The sequence below is a fragment of the Cryptosporidium parvum genome, chromosome 3, assembly GCF_000165345.1.
Source record: "Cryptosporidium parvum Iowa II chromosome 3, whole genome shotgun sequence".
In the NCBI taxonomy this organism is placed as follows: Eukaryota; Apicomplexa; class Conoidasida; order Eucoccidiorida; family Cryptosporidiidae; genus Cryptosporidium; species Cryptosporidium parvum.
Window position 1 is genome coordinate 459,243 of NC_006982.1, and position 18,938 is coordinate 478,180.

An 18,938-nucleotide genomic window follows, 5' to 3' on the forward strand; every position below is an offset into this window, starting at 1 on the left:
ATCCTTTAAGAAGATTAAAGCTTTATCAACTAACAATTTAATTCTGCATGTGGTTGGTTCTACTTTGGTTATGAAAGAATATTGGATTAACAATTTTGTTGAATCTAATAAACAAAAAATCTTGAAATTTTTAAATAGTGTTGCAAGCTTCAAAGCTGTGTGTGGAAATTATAAATATTTAATAATTTCTGAGATATGTAAATAACATAAGAAAATGTAGTAGCTTTATTAATACCTATGAGATTGCTCTCCAAAAAACTTATTCTTTGTAATTCTAGGTTTTCAGATTTCATTTTAAATTACTATTAGTTCTTTGAAGTTATTTTAATGGAGTTTAAAAAGATTATTTGCTTTAAATACCATTTATTTTTTGAATTTTATATAATATGTTTGAAAAAAAAACTTATCTAGACTTGAATATGCTTATTCCATTATTTTTTTTATTATCTTATTATATGTTTTCGAAGTTAAAACGGAATTTAAGACCAATTTATAACTATTAAGAAGATTTGATTTCAACAAATAACTTGTAATAAATCATGTGAGCTCTTCTATCTATTCAGAGCTAATATTTCAGCTGATTGGCTATTTTTGTGGGCTTATCCAAACTGTACAACCCAGCTATTTTCAATAATTTGGCAGAAATTTATAACTAAATAGCTTTGGAGAATAGAATTTTAAATAAAAGGTTTCGAAGAAAACCAAGAATAAAAGAAAAGAAAAATTTGACTATCTTAATGCTTTGAAAGGTCAGATTATTTATCTATTTTTTTTTTTTCTTTTCTTCTTCCTCTGTTCTTCAATTCCTCCCTTCCTCTTCTCTCCCTTACTAATTACTTTAGTCTTACGTGTATAGTCCTTCAGCTTCAAAAGTTTTCGTAAATAAATAAAAATTACATTGATTCTAAACCATTGTAAGACTTTGACAACTATTTTGAGAAAAAAAAAGGCTAGTTGAAACTTTTTATGTTTACTTTCTCTGGTACTTAGCGCATGCAAATTAATGGTTGCGCGCCAAACTAGTTGATCATTTCACTTTTTAAATGTATTAGTTGAATAGAATTAATTAATACCATCCCTTCTACAACCCTTCATTATAAAAATTAGTAGAAACATCAATATTAAGAGCTTAATGGAAAAAAAGTCAAAAATTAACCAATTCTATAGATTTATCTCGCAAAGCATACACAAAATGCATGTTTTGGCGGGCAACCACAGCCGATACAATAATATTTAAAAAACCAATTACTTTTCTAAATTACTATAATTTAGGCAGAGGAAAAAAATAAATTGTTTAAACGAACTTTTTTGCTTTGTTTTGATGCAGAATAAGAAGTTGTGGCTGATAGCTATTTTTGGCACCTGAGCTGAGTTAATCAGATAAGACTTGAATTAATTTGAATCGATCTATAAATTAATAGTTCCAAGGAAAAATTCGAATATGTACTTTAATTTGGCCTTTTTTTTATGTCTACCTCTCATTAGTATCTATGAGTTTGGGAGCTCTGATTTTTACTTTAAATTGAGTCTCATTGAGCTCAAGGCAGTTGGTGGGTTTGGTGCAGGCCAAGCTGAAAGTAGTACTGAAGGAAGTGTTGAGAGATCAAATCAGGAAGAAAATAGTGATCAATCCTCAGAAGAGTCTAGTACAAGTCAGAATGAGAAGAAAATCGGCGAAGCTTCTTCAATCTTAAACTCTAAAAGCGACTCAGCTCTCCTTTCTCATGGAAACAGTTACTATAAAAAGAAACTCGGAGAAAGCATATTATCTTTTAGTTCTCATAGTGAATTAGTCAAATTTCTATTATTTGAGAGCAGTCAAAGAGATTTAGGTTTATCTGTTTCTGATTGCCTTAAAATCTCCCAAGCATATTTAACTTCAAAGTTCACACCAAACACAAGCGAAAATGAAATCATTGTTGATATTAAAGAACTACTTTTGCTTTTAAGGAAGTATATTAGGACAAATGGAAGTTGTCTACAGAGCTTTTGTGTCAAAAATCAACCAAAAACATCCATAACTAGCACTGAAAGCACCTTAAACATTGATGAAGAGAATGATTCTGACGCAGATTCTAGTGTGAAGACAAATCAAAGTACCTCTTCTGATACTTCTTCAGGCAAACTCTACGATGGCTCTAGTAGTCATTTTCAGTTTCAACTTACTAGTTCTTCAGATAGTGCTACACCAATTTCAATTGAATTTTTAGAAATGCAACCTAAAAATGATTTGAAATTCGAACTATTCAAACAAGATCAGTCTACTCCAACAGTAAATGAGCTTGTTCAACCTGAAGAAAATCTGAGGACTCCTACTCCAGACCTTAATAATTTGCCTGTATCAGAGCCTGAAAATCTGCCTACTACCGAAGAAAATCTTAATACCGTATTTGAAGAAATGGGAACTGAAATTCAAGTAAACCAAAATGAAATCGTTCCTAATTTAGACTTAAATACTAGAAACGCAATGCCTATAACAGAGGTTGAGTTGGAACTTGATTTTGTTGATCCATGGAAAAGTTTGATTTCTATGATATTATATGAGCCAGTAAGAAGGTCTTCATTAAAATTTGATGAGGTACATTGTGATAAAATGGCAAAGGTTACAGGCCGAATTATTGCATTTATAACTAATTACACTTGCAAACTACGTCTTATCTTAAAAAACTATCAAAGAAAGAAATGTAATGAAAGAAATAAAGTTGCAAGTCTATTTGTGGGATGCTATAAACTTAAAAAACAACTCGAAAAAAATATTAAATATTATTCTAAATTAAGATATGATCTCGTGGATTCAGTTGTAGGTGTTACTCAATGTTCACTGGCAAAAAACAATTTTATATCTCAGAGAAATAAAACTTTCTCTCATTTGTCTGATGGAAATTCGTCTATTCGATGCACTTTAAAAGAATATTATCTATTATTTGACTTTGTAATATTTTTATTCTATATCATTAATGCATATAAGTCTGCAGTAGAAAAGCTGGACAAATTTATCTCAAGTAGTTGTACTACAATATGTCCAACAAGATGTGGGAAAAGACCACAAATCTGCAATTGTCTTGAAGAGTCTTACAACAATATTTTTGCTGACAAGATCAATATGGAATCTTACAGACATAATCTCAACAACAGAATGGCATTGTGCAAAAATTATCTAATTTCTAACTACTTATTCTCAAGTAGTATTCCTGAATCTGCTGAGTATGTTTCAACATCCGGATATAGATATAAAATTGAGAATTTTGAGCATATACAAACAGTTCAATTCCCAATCACTTATCCTTCCAGTTTAGAAAAGTATACCATTCTCAAATCAAGTCTATTCAACCTACTACTAAATCCTATTAATAATCAGGAACAACCCCCCAATCCTGCTCCTGCAGCCAAGGAAGTCCCAAATAGAAGTCGTAATTTAGAAAAAAAGCCAAAACATAGGCTTAAGTCCAAATTTCCAATTAGAAGAAATAAAGATAAAAATACAAATATTAACCATAATACTCAAACTCATCCAAACCCCACTTCAAATCCACAAAATAATTGGCTCTAGTTCGCAATTCATCTAACTAATATTTATTTCATGCATTTTTGTGTGTATTAATTAGGCGGGAAAGTAGTGTAGCTTAATATGGACATAATTGCTGTGTGAACAATAGAAGAAAATACATAAGTAGCTCACACTAAATAGCCAAAATTACTCCTATAATTTAATTTTTGAAGAAAAATTAGGACCTTTTTGTGAACATATTTGTATGCGTGATTAATTTCACACATTGGATGTACAATATTAAGCAGTAATCCTTTTCCTGCGAGTGTAGATTCTATGTTACCTTTTAAGTTGTTCTAATAATTTTATATTAGGTATAAATTTCTTTTAATTACAGTAAAAATGAACATTTTTTCTTTAATTGGAATACACTTTCTTCTGTTCTTTGGCATTTCTGCTAATAATAATCGATTGTCTATTAAAGAGTTCAGTTTGTTAAGTCTTAAGGAGAACAGTGATGTAAATCTTTACAGAAAGGATGCCAGAATAAATGTACAAGAATGTAGTCCCGAAAGTATGAATTTACTTTTGGGAATTGATCAAATTTTAAAGTTTGAAGTAACTGCTTACTTCTGTTATTTAAAGAACCTCAGAAGTGCATTTGAATCATGCAAAAGAAGATGTACTATTTCTCGTAATATTGGAAGATGTAGAGGAATTGAGAATAGATTAGCTGCTGCGACAGAAAAGTATAATGAACTTTTAGAGCAACAAACTAAGTGGGGAAAATTATTAAGTTACTGCATTAAGTGTAGAGCGCTGACAGAATATATGCTTATTCAAAGCAGGGGAGGAATTGCAAAGAAGAGTAGAATTACCAGTCGCAATTCTGGTGATGATCCTGCATACACTCCGAAAAACTTATTAGATTCGTATTTGACAAGAGACTTTTCAAGTTTTGAGTTGTTATATTTATCAAGGATGGATACATATTTACAAACACAGAAAAAATTATGTGGAACAAAAAGTAGAGCCTTGTGTACTTGCGCTAAGAAAACTCTTAAAGAACTAAAAGATAATAAAAGCGTATTACAAAGCACCGTAATTAAACAAGATAGTTTTCAAAGAAGATGGTTTACGTTTAATGGGGGAAATATTCCTAGTTCAGGAGAACCAATTGATTCTATCAGAGAGGAATGCAAACATGTATTGGAAAAAGATGCTGAAATTCAGAACGGAATTGATGGAAAGTTAAACGCAGGATTCACAGGAGAAGAGTTGGCGCCTGTTACTAGTGTACTTTAATTCTATTATAATAAATGAAGGTAAGATTTAAAGTAATGAAAAGAATAGCCATCAACAAAAAGTGTTTGTTAGCTTGAATATAAATAATAAATGCATCAATATTTTAATTTTTAGTTTAGATGATCGTCTAATTGCCAATAAATTATTATATTAAAAAAAAAAGTAAAGTTTAGATGATTTTCTAATTTTATTTAATAACTTTTCAATAATTGGCGCCAAAGAGGTAACTGACTTATTTTTAAGTATTTTAATAAATTTCTAACTTGGAGTAATAGTTAAATTGGGGGGGAGGAGGATTCTGTGTGGATATTAGAATTTTTGACGAAGATTTGTGATAATTTTAGTTAATATGTAAAATTCCCCATTATAAATGTAAAAAATATAACGAATAATTGCCAACTAGTAACTTGCTGGTTTGGTGGAAATAGTATATTAATGAATATGCCTATAGCCAACTCGTGCAAATACGCTTTTTTCCACTATATGTGTGCTTATTTATTTATATTGACTGTAATATCTTTTTTATACTGGGATGGATTTACAGAAATATTAGAAATGAATCAAGTATCCTTGTTTCAAGTAGGAATACCCCAATATCAGTCATTTTCAGAAGCAAAGCCATTATTTTCTGGAAAAGGAAGTAAGGAATATAGGGATTTTCTCGCAGAATTTGGAGTTTTAGATGGTTTAGAAATTGCAAAAGTACGTTCGAACAAAGCACTCAAGAAATTGCTTTTAGAACTTAAGCAAATATTTATTAAGTATTATTCTTTGAAAGGTCTAGTGCTAAGCTTTAAAAAAAAGCCGAGTTCTGTTGAGAACCAGGATTTAGTTGAAAACAACAATCGAATGCTTCAAGAAGCCAACACTGAACTTTCAAAGTTACTTCTTGAAATTTTTTCATGTATTGTACTCAAAAAAGCCTCTAAATACAAAAACTATACCGTTTCTAATAATCATTTTGATTGCACAATTTATTCATATGTTTATTATTCGTCCATGAAGGAACTTAGCAAAAGAATTATTATTTTACTAGAAGAAACTCTCTCAAGCTTTAGCAAATCGAAGTGCAGTTGCCAACAATTTAACGTGAATGTTAAACAATCGCCTTGCTACTATCTCTTTTTTTCTGTCAAGGCAATCAAAGCTTCAATAGCCACAGAGACTTCTTATTATTGCCAATACAAACGAATAAAAAAGAATTGTGGGCCCTATGCTAATTTAAGTTTACGCAAAGCTCTTTCTTTTAGATGATTTCTAATGGTTATGTCAGCACAAGAGCTGTTAGGCATAAAGTTAATGTTGTCCCATCCCAAATTTGTATCTAAATTTTTGAAAATAATGGCTTTAATATATTTAAATGGGGGGCCAAAATATTTCAAGCTATTAATGCCATTTATGTCAGTCATTCAAGCACCATTAAAGTATTCTTACCCCGTCTCTAATATCAAATTATTAAAGAAGATCCGTACTTCAAGTTCATAATTAGAGAAAATTGTCTGTTTTGATGTTTTTTGTCAACTAGTGACAGCAATAAAATTCTGCACAGAGAAATCAGAATTACAATTATAATGTAGAAATGTTTGATTAAATGAGTTATAAGTCCTATTGAAAGAAATTCTGAAAGTGAAGATAAAACTGAGTGCTAATTGAATTTTGATATAAATTTACTGATTTAATTGAAAAAAAAATAGATGTTTTAGGATGAATTAAGTATTCTTTCGTTAACACTTGCCAAATCTCGTAATTTCTATTTAGCAGAAATAATTAAAGAAAGAAACCCTCGGAATGTGTGCATACATACATAAGTATTTATCCATTCATTTATACATGGTTTTCTACATTTGACCGGATAGGAATGCTTTACAATTAAATTTTTACAATTTTCCGAGGATAAAATTTTAAATATGTAATTTACCGCCTTATATCATGTGTTTATACTAATTTTTAGAAATTTATAGAGGAATGATAGAAAATGTTTATAACAAAAATGAGAATCTATTGAATATTATTAGAACTCAAAAGAAAATGTGCCTTTAAACTTTAATATAAATTTACCAAGTTTGTTCAGCTTTTATCACCAGTTTATATGATCTCAAACAATCTAATTTGAAATCTTTCAATAATATTGCGATGAACTATAGAAGATCAATTTCTTACTAATCAATTAACTGTCTATTTAAAAAAAAAGAAAAGGCTTAAACTAAAATATTATTTGATTCATACAGGAAATCACTTATAATTCACGTTTCAAATGTTTAAGCATCCCATTTTACTTAGGCTTATATTGAAAACTTTTGCCCGCTAAAACAAATTTGTCAAATTTTTATTTTGCACACAACAACAAAAAGTGCATGTTCTTTGTTTTCAAGCGTGTAACTTTGGAAACTATAATAAATCTTGTTTTGGAAAAATTTATTTTATTATTTAATTCTCAGAATTTATTTACTTTACAAAATATTGTATTTTGTAAATATAACTCATATTTACCTAAATGAAATAGAGTTACGTCATTTTGAATTATTTGATTATTTTTTTTTTCTTTTAAGTTATTACAGGCCTAAGAATCAAGCTGAAAACTTTTGTTTTTTATGAAAATATAAAGAAAACCCTTCTATAATTGTCTTTTCACCGTTTAAATGACCCAAATAATAATTTAAAAAAAAAATTCGATTCGGTTTCAAAATAAAATAATTTATCATTTCATTTTGCCGCCTTCCAACACAATAATGTTTTGCAATATTTTATTGTTATTTATTAATACATGCAATCATTATGTGTACTCAAGATATTTGTATTAGTAGTTGCTGGCCTAAACTTCAAAGCGAAATGATTAGTTTTAAACCAAACAATTATGGAACTTGAAGATTATTTTTCAGCTAAATTAACCTCTAATAGTTATTACAAAACCTAATATCTTGCTATAATATATCGAAAGATATTCTAACATATTGAAACTTGAATAATATAGAATGCATTATCATGCTTAATATTACTATTTAATAAAATTATTTTATTGCGATCAAATTTATAATTGAATTACCTAACGTACTTAGATATTATTTTAAAACATGATATATAAAAGAATAAAGCCTTATCTATCTGTGTGTGACTACCAAAATTAACTGTGAAAATATTAAACTCAACTCATGATTTGTGTGCATGTGCAATAATATACCGGAAGCATACACATTCTTATATATATAATATTAAATATTATAATTCAGTTTTGATTAAATTCGAATATATATTCAGTGTTATTGCTTAGTGTAACATAAATTCTGCGAAGTTGCTTAACAGTTTATCTTTTATTTATATTAAAATGCTCATGAGTTCAAGTATAATAAATTTCCTTCTTGTTTTGCTTTTTACCGTTAGCTCTACTTCAAATAACTTTGTAAAGAACTTTATTTTGGAAGTATCATTCTTAAATGCAGCAAGTTTAGAAACTGGATCTGAAGGTGAACCTGTAGCTCTGCCTCAACAAGATGCTCAAAAGCCTCAGTTTGGAGTTCTCCAGGGAAGAGGATCAACTGTTCTTAGCGATTTCATGACGAGTAATGGAGTTGGTTTAGATTTATCCGTGAACAAAAAATGTAGTAAAGGTGAATTACAAAAATTGTTAAAATTACTTGAAAATACAATGCTTACATTATTTGAAATTCATGGTAAAAGTGTAGGCTTAGAGAAAACTATTAATGAGCAGACCCACTCATCGAATCTAGAAATTAGTAGATTAAATGACTTAAGAGCAAAAGAAATTTCTTTAAACGAGAAATTAGAACAATTATTGGCGGAAATTTTTAGTTGTCTTTTGAGAATGGCAGCAAAAAGATACTCTGGCAAATCAATAAGAACTAATGAGAAAGGATGTACCATTCTTTCAGTAACATATTTCTCTGCTCTTAAATCTGCAAGTGAAGCAATCTTGGCTGTATTGAAAAAAGTACTCAAAGAATTAACCAAGCTATATAACAAATGTCTTACATCAGTCCATATAGATCCAAATTCATGTCGTTGCTACGGATTCTCACTCTCGAGTGCCCAGGATTCATTTTCTGCACAAAAACAAATTTCCAAAAATTCTGCATCTGAGAAAATTAAATGCAAACGCTACGTACGAAATAAAATAACTACTAGACTATTAGGCGGTATAAGAGCTAGAGCGTCTGGTGAAACAGTTTTTGAGGATGAACAAGAGGTTAATACTTATTTTTAATCATATTCAGCCTCATAAAAAAGAACAGAAACTCAAATTAGTATTGTAATGCTGCAACTTCATTTAAACAATGAACTTTTAATATCAGTCGGAAAAAAAACAGGCTTTATATGGTCAATTATCACTTATTTTTTTTAATATATAATAAAGAAAGTTTTTTTTTCGCAAAGTTGCATGTATCCCGCGCCACTTGATTCATTTTAACTTAAATCTGAAAATTTTAGTGTCAAGTCTCAAACTAAAAAGAAAAAGAACCCCTTTCTTTAATAAAACCAATCGATTAAATATTGGAGTATATAATGTTTGGTTACATTTATTTCATTTAGAATGATCATATTATTTAAGCCAACTATTTGTAATTGATAAATATTATCATTTTTTTTCTTCTTTTTTCAACTGAAATAAGGACTAATATGATGCATTTTTTAAAAATATATATTTATTCAATTTTATATTTAATATATTTAATTCAACCCAAAATTTTGGTCCCTCAATTAATTAGAAATGACCATATTTTTAAACTTAGTTTCATTAAGTCTGAAGAACGCCAGAATTTCCCCATTCGAATGAGAATTAAAGAGAGCCAAGATCAGGCACCTGGAGCTCCTGTTGAATCAGTTGAAGCTCAACTAAAAAGCAATGTTGCAGATTTATCACCTTCAAAACCCGAACATATGCCAACTTCTCAATTTCTGGCTGTTTTTGGTCTAGATGAACAAATGTTTGTAAAAGGAACATGTAGTTTAGAAGTGAAAGATGTATTTATTAAAAAAATAAAAAAGATAGTTACCTTTTATTTCTTATATAGGGGAGAATACAAGCGTGATTACGGTACATCAGGCAATAAAGTTAAAGATATGACTGTTAATACAAGAAACCAATCAGAGTTTGCTAAATTAATGATGAGATCTGGTGAAGTTATTATGTTTATGGCAAGATACATGAGCTTACTCATGAACTGTATAATGTACTTGCTTTCACATTACTATAGGAAAGTATCAATACTGTATAACGAGGAAGGTTGTACAACATATAATATTTTCTTTTACTTGGTAATGATGGAAATGATTGAATGTATTTTAATGGTTCTTAAGTATTCAAAAAGACAGTTAATAAAACTAATTGCTAAACTCGCTGAAGGAAGCTATACTGACTCTGAAAGTAGAATAAAAGCTATAGACTTCGCTTTAGCAATGATTAGTGAAACAAGTGATATTGAGAAAGAAAAGTTTAATCGGTATAAAGACAAGTTTGAATCATGTAAAGAATATATTAAACATACAAGCTCAGCAAAAAGCTCCAAACATAAAGGGAGCAAGTTTGACACATCTATAAGTGAAGGTTCTAGCTCATTAAAATACAGCCTCAAAAAACTCCTTGGTAAAAAATCTAAGAGTAATGAAAAGGAGGAAAAGAAAAAGGATGATGGGGATGAGGATGGGGATGAGGATGGGGATGAGGATGAGGATGAGGATGAGGATGAAGATCCATTTTGGAAACTCGCTCTTGATTCTTTAAACATGGATGCTATGTACGATGACGATGTATTTCTTTGAAAATTCAGATCAAGTTTTATTTCATTCTTACAAACTGTTGGCGCCGAATTTATCTAACTCAATTTACACCGCCAAAATATTCAGTGATTCTTTAAGATCTATTTTTTTAATTGAACAATAAACCATTATTATAAATATTTCTTTCAGTTTGGTGGAATACTGTGTTTAAGTTGGTTGAGAATTTTAAATTTTTTTAATTATTGAAGCTTGAGCCTTATACCCTCGACTGTTAAAATAAATTAATTCGGAAATTAGGGTTAAACTTAGGTTACCAAATTGTTTTATCCGTGCTAAAATGCTATTTTTATGGCTTTTAACAATTTTTTTTGTATTTATTGGAGGTATAAATGAAAATAAGGAGATCTTAAATCATAATATTAAGCTGATCTCCTTTTTGCATGCTGAGGGAGGAAAGGATCTTAGATCTAGTTCTTCTAGCCCCTTAACTAAAGAAACAAGTACAATAAACTCAGACGATGAAGAACTTTCACTACCGAGTAGTTGGTTTATTAAAAAATTAGAATCTAATGCGGAATCTTATCTAGAAAGTATTGGAATCGGTCCTGATTTGACCAGCAAAGAGTCATGTACTGAATCTCAACTAAAGAAACTATTAAAGGAATTAAAAAAATCTCTTAAAAAATTAATTCTGACTAATGAGCAAGTAAAGCATTATAATGAGAATAATTCATCTGGGAAATATTTAACAGCAAGTTTTCAAGAATATCTCACTGAAAAAAAACAAGAAATCTCCATGCATAAACAGAATATCGAATCACTTTTGGAACAAATATTAAAATGTCTAATGTTGTTACGTCTTGATAAATACTCCCGGAAAATATTTAAGGATAACTCAGTAAATTGTAATGCCAAAACTTATACTTTTACGGCAGTTCTAAAGACAACCTCCAAACGAGTTCTATCAACCTTAAAAAAACTATTACATAAATTCGATAAAGAATACAAAAATTCTACCAAGAATATTACAGCAACTTTTGATCATTCAACTCTTAGTGCTTCTGTTCAAACATTAAACACTCTAATTACTAAACAAAAAGATATTACTAGAAAAATCAAACATAAAAAGAAAAAATGTAAAATGTATATGGAATTTTCAAGTAGAGATATCAGCACACTTCTTTGATTGAATAATCTGCAAATATACCACCAATAAATTATGAAAACTGTAATTATTGGAATAGTGAATAAAATACTTAATTTTTGTATTTACAAGAAAAATGTTCAAGTGTGTGTTGCAGAAATTGACTGTTGCATGCAGGATGGGGTTATACATGCCAATTAGTTAGCGCCATATTTTTTTATATAACAAGTAATTGCAGAGTTATGCACAATTTAGGGATCCAGCCAAAATTATGGATTTTTTTCACAGAACTTTAATTAAATATCAGTTTCATATTTAACTAATCGTTGTTTAATTTAATTAATCAGCTGCTAACTTGGCTCAAAATTTAGCTACTTAAGCTCTGAATAGTTTCTAAATTAGACAAAATGAAATTTATTACAATTTAAATGTTAATAAAAAAAAATATGTTTGGGGATAAAGGAAAATATCTATACAACAGAAAGATAATGGCTATATATTCAAGCACAGAAGTTGAAGGCTCTGAAGTAAATATTGTTTGATCAAATATTTTTTTTTTTCAAGGCTATTTGAAAATTATGTATTTTGCAACCATTATAACGGATCGTTATATTTTTGTATATTCTGATAGTTAATTTAGCACTATCATCATAATCTACTTGTTAAAATCTTGTCAATTAAAATTTTGAATATAAATTAACTATTGCACTCTGCTTGTGTGCATAAGAGTTAATTTCCCAACTATATTAATGTGTGTAAAAAATTTATTTCATTGCATTCTGGTAAAACACCGATCTCTAAATTATTTGGCACACAATTTCAAGATTTGGTGTATTGTCTACAATTATAATAATGCCTTCATTTATATCATTAAATTGCAAATTTTTTTTTATTATCGCGTAACCATCAAAAAATACATTAAAGTACTGTCTAAATATCATTATGGCAAGCTTCAACTATATATTTACAGTTGGATTCGTTTTAATTTCTATTTACTTAAACGCATCTAATGATGCTATCCGAAATGAAAAGATCAAATCAAACGAATTTTCGTTTCTGAATGCTCAGGGTCCGAGTTATTCTTTAAGCGAGCATCCTTCTCCTTTTAAAACAACTATAGGTCCAATATTGTTTGCTGGTAAACCTGAAGGTGTATCTCTCGAAGAATATTTATCTAGATTTGGGTATAATGGAAGAAAAGATGATCTACAACCAGCTTGTACAAAACAGCAAGTTAAAGCCCTCCTTAAAGAATTGAAAAAAATTCTTAGAGATTATTATCCGCTTGTGGGTAAAAACAACTACTTCAGGAAATTGAGCTATACTGCAGCTCAGAACTCGCTAGAAGATATAGATATTACAAGATATCTGAGTTCAACTCGTCCTTTATTTACTAGAACTGAGTCTATACTGATTTCACTCTTAGAAAGGCTGTTTAAATGCATTCTTTCTAGGAAAATTAAAAAGTATTCCAAAAGCTCTGGTTATGAAGTTTCTTTGTTACTTTACAATAAATCTATGAGGACTATTTCTAAAGATTTGTTAAAAGTATTGAAAAGTGTTGAATCTAGTCTTGGAGAAGAATATCCTAAATGTTTAAGAACATCTACTGGAGCAAGTTTGGTAGAATGTAAAGCTTTAGGAGAGTCATTGGATGTTTGTAAAGAACATATCCGACATCAAAAAGAAGCCAAAGAAGGTAAATACAAGGAGGAAAAAGTCTTGAAGGGTATTTTAAAGAGTCCACATTCTGATCATAGCCGCAGTAGACCGACCTCAGGACAGAAACATGTTAAATTCGAGGAGCTTGCTTCTGTAGATGTATAAAAGTTCAAATGGATAACTCAAAATATTTGTAAGTAATACAATTGAGAGTTATAATCAAGATGTTTAAAAATTGATTAGTTTCTAAATTCACAACTTAAGTCGAAATAATACAGTTTAATAGGAAGGGGTCTCATCAAAGAAACTAAGTTTTCGAGAGAGACCGTAGTTTGTGTAAACATAAAAATAATTACTTCTTTCGAAAATATGGTTCTCGAGAAATTTTATTCCGTAGAAGACAAACAAAAAAAAAGCAAGGGTAAGCCTTTAATCGATGTCTTAGGATTAAGGATTATTATTAAAATTTAAATGCCATTTAAGAACTTATGTTTGCCCCTGTTGCTTTCCCATTTATTACCTTTTATCAACGAAAATAATAATGCATGCGAGATGGATGTAAGGTATAATGTTAGAATTTGTTTTATCAATGGAAATCATTCAAATATTTTATTTTTAATATACTTGTAAGGTTCATTAATTATCAGGGAATAAGAAGAACTTCTTAGAACATTAATGGTTAATAATTTATAGAAAATTTCCAACAAATTATTAAACTATACAAACTGTTTTTCGAATGAAATCGAACCATCGTTTCATTGAAATGAAGTATATCAAAACATTAAAATGACAGCCAAGCATCTAAAATAATGAGGCCATCTGTTTTTTTTAATTACTACTTATATTAACAAAATTCATGAAATAGTTACATTTTTTTTGTTATTTATTTCCTATTAATTACTTTAGTAATGCATGCATTTCCCGCCATTTTGTGAATTATTGAATTTTGTGCAATTAAATTTATTTGTATAATATTGTGAAATTTAGAAATATTTCTAAAACACTGGTAGCTAATTATATATTTATTTAGGTAATCATGTCATCTTATTTATTTTGATTACACACAAAGTGTGAATTATTGATTTCCTCTTAAGAATAGCACACTATCATTTATTTCTCCCTGTCTTTAATCATTTAATTGATATCAATCCATCAACTTTGTATTCAAAAATTGTATTTTTGACTAATTCTTCTATTTCAACGTCTTATTCCTAAAACTTTATTTATTTTTTTGAATTTTGAAAAGCTAACATACAACATACAAGTCTTTTTTAATATTGCTCAATATAATTAAAAAAAAAAATTAAACTAAAATGAAACTCAAGTTATTAAGTCTGATCCACCTATTCCTGTTTTTCGTACTATTTTCTGAGTTTAAATATGGTGAAATTAATCACTACCAAAAAACTCCGTTTAATTCTTTTGTTAAGCTTAAAATATCATCTAACTTAAATGGTAAACCGAAAGATTCTGAACAACCTAAATCACCACAAAGAACCATTAGAGGTCCTTCATATACGCTAAGAGATACTTCTAGTTCTCAAAAACCTCCATCTGGTGCTCATCAAACAGTTGGATCTACGCGGAGAGTATTTTCGTGGCCACCTACTGAAACTCCAGGGAAAAAAACTACTAAACCTGCTTCTCCTAAATCTCTTTCTAGAGGTTATAGTTGGCCTCCAGGAGGAAGAACAAACCCTATTATTGGTCAAGATGGAGCATCAAGTGTTGGCTCCCAACATTTAGATACTGAAGATTTGTTTACTGCAATTAAAGTACAAGTCACAGATGAAGATAGTGATGAAGAAGCTGAGCCTGTTACCGCTAAATTGGTGATGTTATCTGATTCAGATACTGATTCAGATTCTAGTGAACCTGGAACCCCAACTTCTAAATCATCTAGTTCTGGGTCCGAATCTGATACAAGTGTTCCTGGAACACCAGTTACAAAGAGAGCCACTATCATTAAGAGTGAGCAAGAATTATCTCCAGAATTAGCTGAAAAAGTCCAGAGAATGAGGGAAGTTAGTGAAAGAATTGTTAAAAAAAAGTTATCAACCGGTGATGTACAGAGTTTGATTAAAAGTTCAAAACTTACCAAAAGACTCTTGCTCATTCCAATTCCACTATTAATTCAACTATTACAAGCAATCTTTATGTTTTTAACTGCCAGAAATACAACTATGCTTTCTCCATTAATGCTCAGCCAGATTAAATTTCAATCACAATCTTCTGCCTCTCCGAAAAGCGGCCTATTTCTTACCAATTTAGAAATTGCAAATCGATCAATCAGTTCGCTTAAACAGGACCTGAAAGAAGAGTTTCAGAAAAAATACGGAGTAGAATGTAATTTTTCATTTTTGAAAGCTCAAATTCAAACATTTTTGAAGTTGTATTTAGAACAAGCTAAACTTGAAGAAGAATTCAGGATAATTTCCAATCCAAGAAAAGGAAGAGTTGAAAATAGAGCTCAGAAAATAGAGTTATTTTATAAAGAACTTAAGCCTAGATTACAAAAAATAAAAAGAGAGGTCATTGTATTTTTGGATTGCTATTTAACATATCTTGATACAATAAGTAGTAAAAATATTGAGCCAACGAAAAGAGAAGATTGTTCTTGGAGTGATTTGATGGTTTTAAATTTCTTTTTGACAGCTTTCAAGGGCCTTGCTATGTTATTTAGAGAGTCGTTAACACCATTCGAATCAGATATTGAAAAATTTGAGAGACTTAAAGAAAGGCCCAAAAAGGACTTAAGTGAGTCTGAAAGACAAATTCTCAAAACACTTAATCCAAGTATGAGGAAGGTTGAACAACTTAGATCTGATTCTGCGCTTTCTTCACTAGTATCTAGTGTCCTTTTGACAATTATGGGCAAATGTATAAATCACCTGAATTCCGAAAATTAATTAATATGAGGCTTATTTATTTTTAACAGGACCTTTGAAACAATTATTTTTAGTGAGACGAGAAAATACCCAAATTCTATTTAGTTTAAACTAATAATAGAAACTCTATGTGTACAATCAATTCTATAGTAAACTATTTTAAAGAAATAAGTATTTATCTTTAAGAGGAGAAATTCTTATTTTTTTTATTATATTTTTTTCTTTTTTAATTTTATTTATTCACTTAATCCGCAAAGATTACTATTACGCAATTATTACGTGTGAAATTGCATGTTAAAGCTTGCAATATTTCCAGAAAAATTCTTGCATGGCTATAAATGCATGCAAAGAAAGGATGTAAATCGATTTTTTGTATTATAGATCTGATCTTTTGGTAATTATTGAATATTTCAATTGGTTTATTATTTATAAAATATAAACATGTTATTGGACTATATTAATAATTTATTGAAAATGTTTAAGAAAATGGATTGAATAAAGGAGAAATTGAATAATTCCACCAAGAAATAATTATAACAAGCTTTTTTTTTCTTTTAAAGAGAAGGAATAATTAAAAAGGAAAAATAATAATAATTGTTTTCTGAACATTAAGCAATTTTTGGTTACAACTTTTTGGTAATTTCTGGTAGAGGCTGCACACGTGTGAGAGGCAAACTAAATACTAGTGAATAATTTGCAACACTAATTGATATTTATTACAAAATTGATTAATGAAGTGTAATCATGAGATTAAAGGTTGCGACTTTAATCGCTATTATTTCTCTAATTAATCCATTGAATGTACTTTATCATGTTGAAGATATTAGACAAATAAGTAAATATGGCGATAATAAATTAGATACCAGTTTTTCTCTATTGGAAATTTTTAAGAAAAAATCAAAAAGAAATAAAAAACAAACAAGTTCTATTGAGGAATCTGATTCAACTTCTGATTCGGAAATTGAAAATAAAAACCAAGATTCAGTGGATAAAGAAAAGAAAAAGAAAAGGAGTAAATTTAGGAAAAGATTGAGAAGGATTCCAATCTTCTTCAGAAATCTATTTAGAAGAAATAAGAATAAAACTAAAGCTAATGGCAAACATAAACGAAATAGAAGACACAAAACTGAAAAATCAGCTTCAATAGAAGAGGAATCTCCAGACCAAGCTAACAAAAGAGTGAGACAACCAGAAACTGTTCTAAAACCAGAAGTTGGTTTAGGATCAGACTCAAAATCTGGAACTGAATCTGGATCTGAATCTAAACCTGAACTTGAACCTGAACCTGAACCTGTACCTGGATCTGGATCCGAACCGAAAGCTGAGGAAGGCATAAGATCTAGCCAAGGAGAATTATCAATTCAAAATAAACTTGAAAGTATGAAAAATTTAGATATTTCAAAAATGTTCAGTGAAGCGAGAAATAAAAGGAATCGAGATAAAAGTTTTGTGAATGAATTGAAACATAAGTTAAAACCTCAACAAGGTGGTTATGATCAAATCAAAAATTTAATATCTGAGGGAAATCCTGACGGACAAAAGATAATTCTAGAAATGAATTATGAAGGGTTTTATAAATATTTGAATCAAGAAATGACCTCTAACACTGGTGGGATCGTGCCAATAGTCGAATTAGATGAATTGATATCATCAATCAACTTTGATCAAATGCTCCTAAATTTGGAGCCGAAAAATGGTAATGTTGAAAAGAAAATTAAGAGTTTGTTCCGAACTGAAAATGAAAATTACAAAATAAAGGTAAATTCATTGTTTGATGTTTATAGACAAGATTATGGCCAAGAATGTACTTTTGAATGGATGAATGATTTGGTTACAATGTATTATAATGCATTTATGGAGTTTAAAAGTGTTGAGGAAGATTACCAAAATCTTTTGGACCCAAGAAAAAGCACTCCAAGCGAGAGAGCCCGAAATTTGAGTAAAACTTACTATTCGATGAAAGAAGCCAAATCCAAAATAAGAGAAATACTTATGAAATATTTAAATTGTTTTATGATTACATTTTTCTTTATTAAGATTGATGCTATTAATGTTGGTGAAAATCATGAAAAATGCACTATTCAAGATTTAGTTACTTTATTATACTATCAAAATATCTTTTTAGCATTGAAGAATTTATTTAATTCAGCATTCAAAGAAAAAGAAGCTGAAATATCTGAGTTCAATACAATGCTTATTTCAGGAATTGAATCCTTATCAGAGGAAAAGCGAAATAAATACGTAATACTTTCTCGACTTTCAGAAAAGTTATTTCCATTATATAAAGACGCTAATTTATATGGAACATTAATTGAAATAATTGATTTAAAACTCTCGTCATGTTTAACTTATATTATAAACAACCAAGAATCTACTAAAGAACATTATTCAAAATTTTAAGAAGATATTATCACTTCCGAATTATTTTTGGTAAAATTCAATATTCTTCATATATCTTCCATTGTTCAATAAAATCATGCAAAAAAGGGTACTCGATGAATCATAATACTCTTTCGGCAATAAATATATTTAAGTTTAATATAAATCTCAAATACTTCTACGTAACAAATTTTATTATACTAGTAAAACAATAATCTAACTACCATTATCAATGGAATAATATTTTAAGTACTAATATATTTTTGATTAGAAATAAAAATAAGCGGATAAAACATTTTCTCTTTCTATTCTAATTCTGTTAACTATGTTCAAACCTGAG

General features: G+C 29.2%; 9 protein-coding genes across 9 annotated transcripts; all 9 read left to right on the forward strand.

The window, feature by feature from the left end:
* Nucleotides 1-1,441: 1,441 nt before the first annotated feature.
* Nucleotides 1,442-3,550, forward strand: cgd3_1700 (conserved hypothetical protein; the record flags this gene model as incomplete). Its single annotated transcript, XM_626742.1, has 1 exon — nt 1,442-3,550. The coding sequence occupies one exon, from the start codon at nt 1,442-1,444 to the stop codon at nt 3,548-3,550; it is 2,109 nt and encodes a 702-aa protein (XP_626742.1).
* A 339-nt stretch (nt 3,551-3,889) lies between these two features.
* On the forward strand, nt 3,890-4,792 carry cgd3_1710 (conserved hypothetical protein; the record flags this gene model as incomplete). The annotated part of the gene is made up of 1 exon (XM_626743.1): nt 3,890-4,792. One exon carries the CDS (start codon nt 3,890-3,892, stop codon nt 4,790-4,792), a length of 903 nt encoding a protein of 300 aa, XP_626743.1.
* Nucleotides 4,793-5,227: 435 nt separating this feature from the next.
* cgd3_1720 (conserved hypothetical protein) lies at nt 5,228-6,046 on the forward strand (the record flags this gene model as incomplete). Its single annotated transcript, XM_626744.1, has 1 exon — nt 5,228-6,046. One exon carries the CDS (start codon nt 5,228-5,230, stop codon nt 6,044-6,046), a length of 819 nt encoding a protein of 272 aa, XP_626744.1.
* Nucleotides 6,047-8,114: 2,068 nt separating this feature from the next.
* On the forward strand, nt 8,115-9,011 carry cgd3_1730 (conserved hypothetical protein; the record flags this gene model as incomplete). The annotated part of the gene is made up of 1 exon (XM_626745.1): nt 8,115-9,011. The coding sequence occupies one exon, from the start codon at nt 8,115-8,117 to the stop codon at nt 9,009-9,011; it is 897 nt and encodes a 298-aa protein (XP_626745.1).
* Nucleotides 9,012-9,424: 413 nt separating this feature from the next.
* On the forward strand, nt 9,425-10,567 carry cgd3_1740 (hypothetical protein with signal peptide and 2 transmembrane domains; the record flags this gene model as incomplete). The annotated part of the gene is made up of 1 exon (XM_626746.1): nt 9,425-10,567. One exon carries the CDS (start codon nt 9,425-9,427, stop codon nt 10,565-10,567), a length of 1,143 nt encoding a protein of 380 aa, XP_626746.1.
* Nucleotides 10,568-10,862: 295 nt separating this feature from the next.
* cgd3_1750 (conserved hypothetical protein) lies at nt 10,863-11,711 on the forward strand (the record flags this gene model as incomplete). Its single annotated transcript, XM_626747.1, has 1 exon — nt 10,863-11,711. The coding sequence occupies one exon, from the start codon at nt 10,863-10,865 to the stop codon at nt 11,709-11,711; it is 849 nt and encodes a 282-aa protein (XP_626747.1).
* A 900-nt stretch (nt 11,712-12,611) lies between these two features.
* Nucleotides 12,612-13,496, forward strand: cgd3_1760 (conserved hypothetical protein; the record flags this gene model as incomplete). The annotated part of the gene is made up of 1 exon (XM_626748.1): nt 12,612-13,496. The coding sequence occupies one exon, from the start codon at nt 12,612-12,614 to the stop codon at nt 13,494-13,496; it is 885 nt and encodes a 294-aa protein (XP_626748.1).
* Nucleotides 13,497-14,644: 1,148 nt separating this feature from the next.
* cgd3_1770 (conserved hypothetical protein) lies at nt 14,645-16,240 on the forward strand (the record flags this gene model as incomplete). Its single annotated transcript, XM_626749.1, has 1 exon — nt 14,645-16,240. The coding sequence occupies one exon, from the start codon at nt 14,645-14,647 to the stop codon at nt 16,238-16,240; it is 1,596 nt and encodes a 531-aa protein (XP_626749.1).
* A 723-nt stretch (nt 16,241-16,963) lies between these two features.
* On the forward strand, nt 16,964-18,619 carry cgd3_1780 (conserved hypothetical protein; the record flags this gene model as incomplete). The annotated part of the gene is made up of 1 exon (XM_626750.1): nt 16,964-18,619. The coding sequence occupies one exon, from the start codon at nt 16,964-16,966 to the stop codon at nt 18,617-18,619; it is 1,656 nt and encodes a 551-aa protein (XP_626750.1).
* Nucleotides 18,620-18,938: the final 319 nt, after the last annotated feature.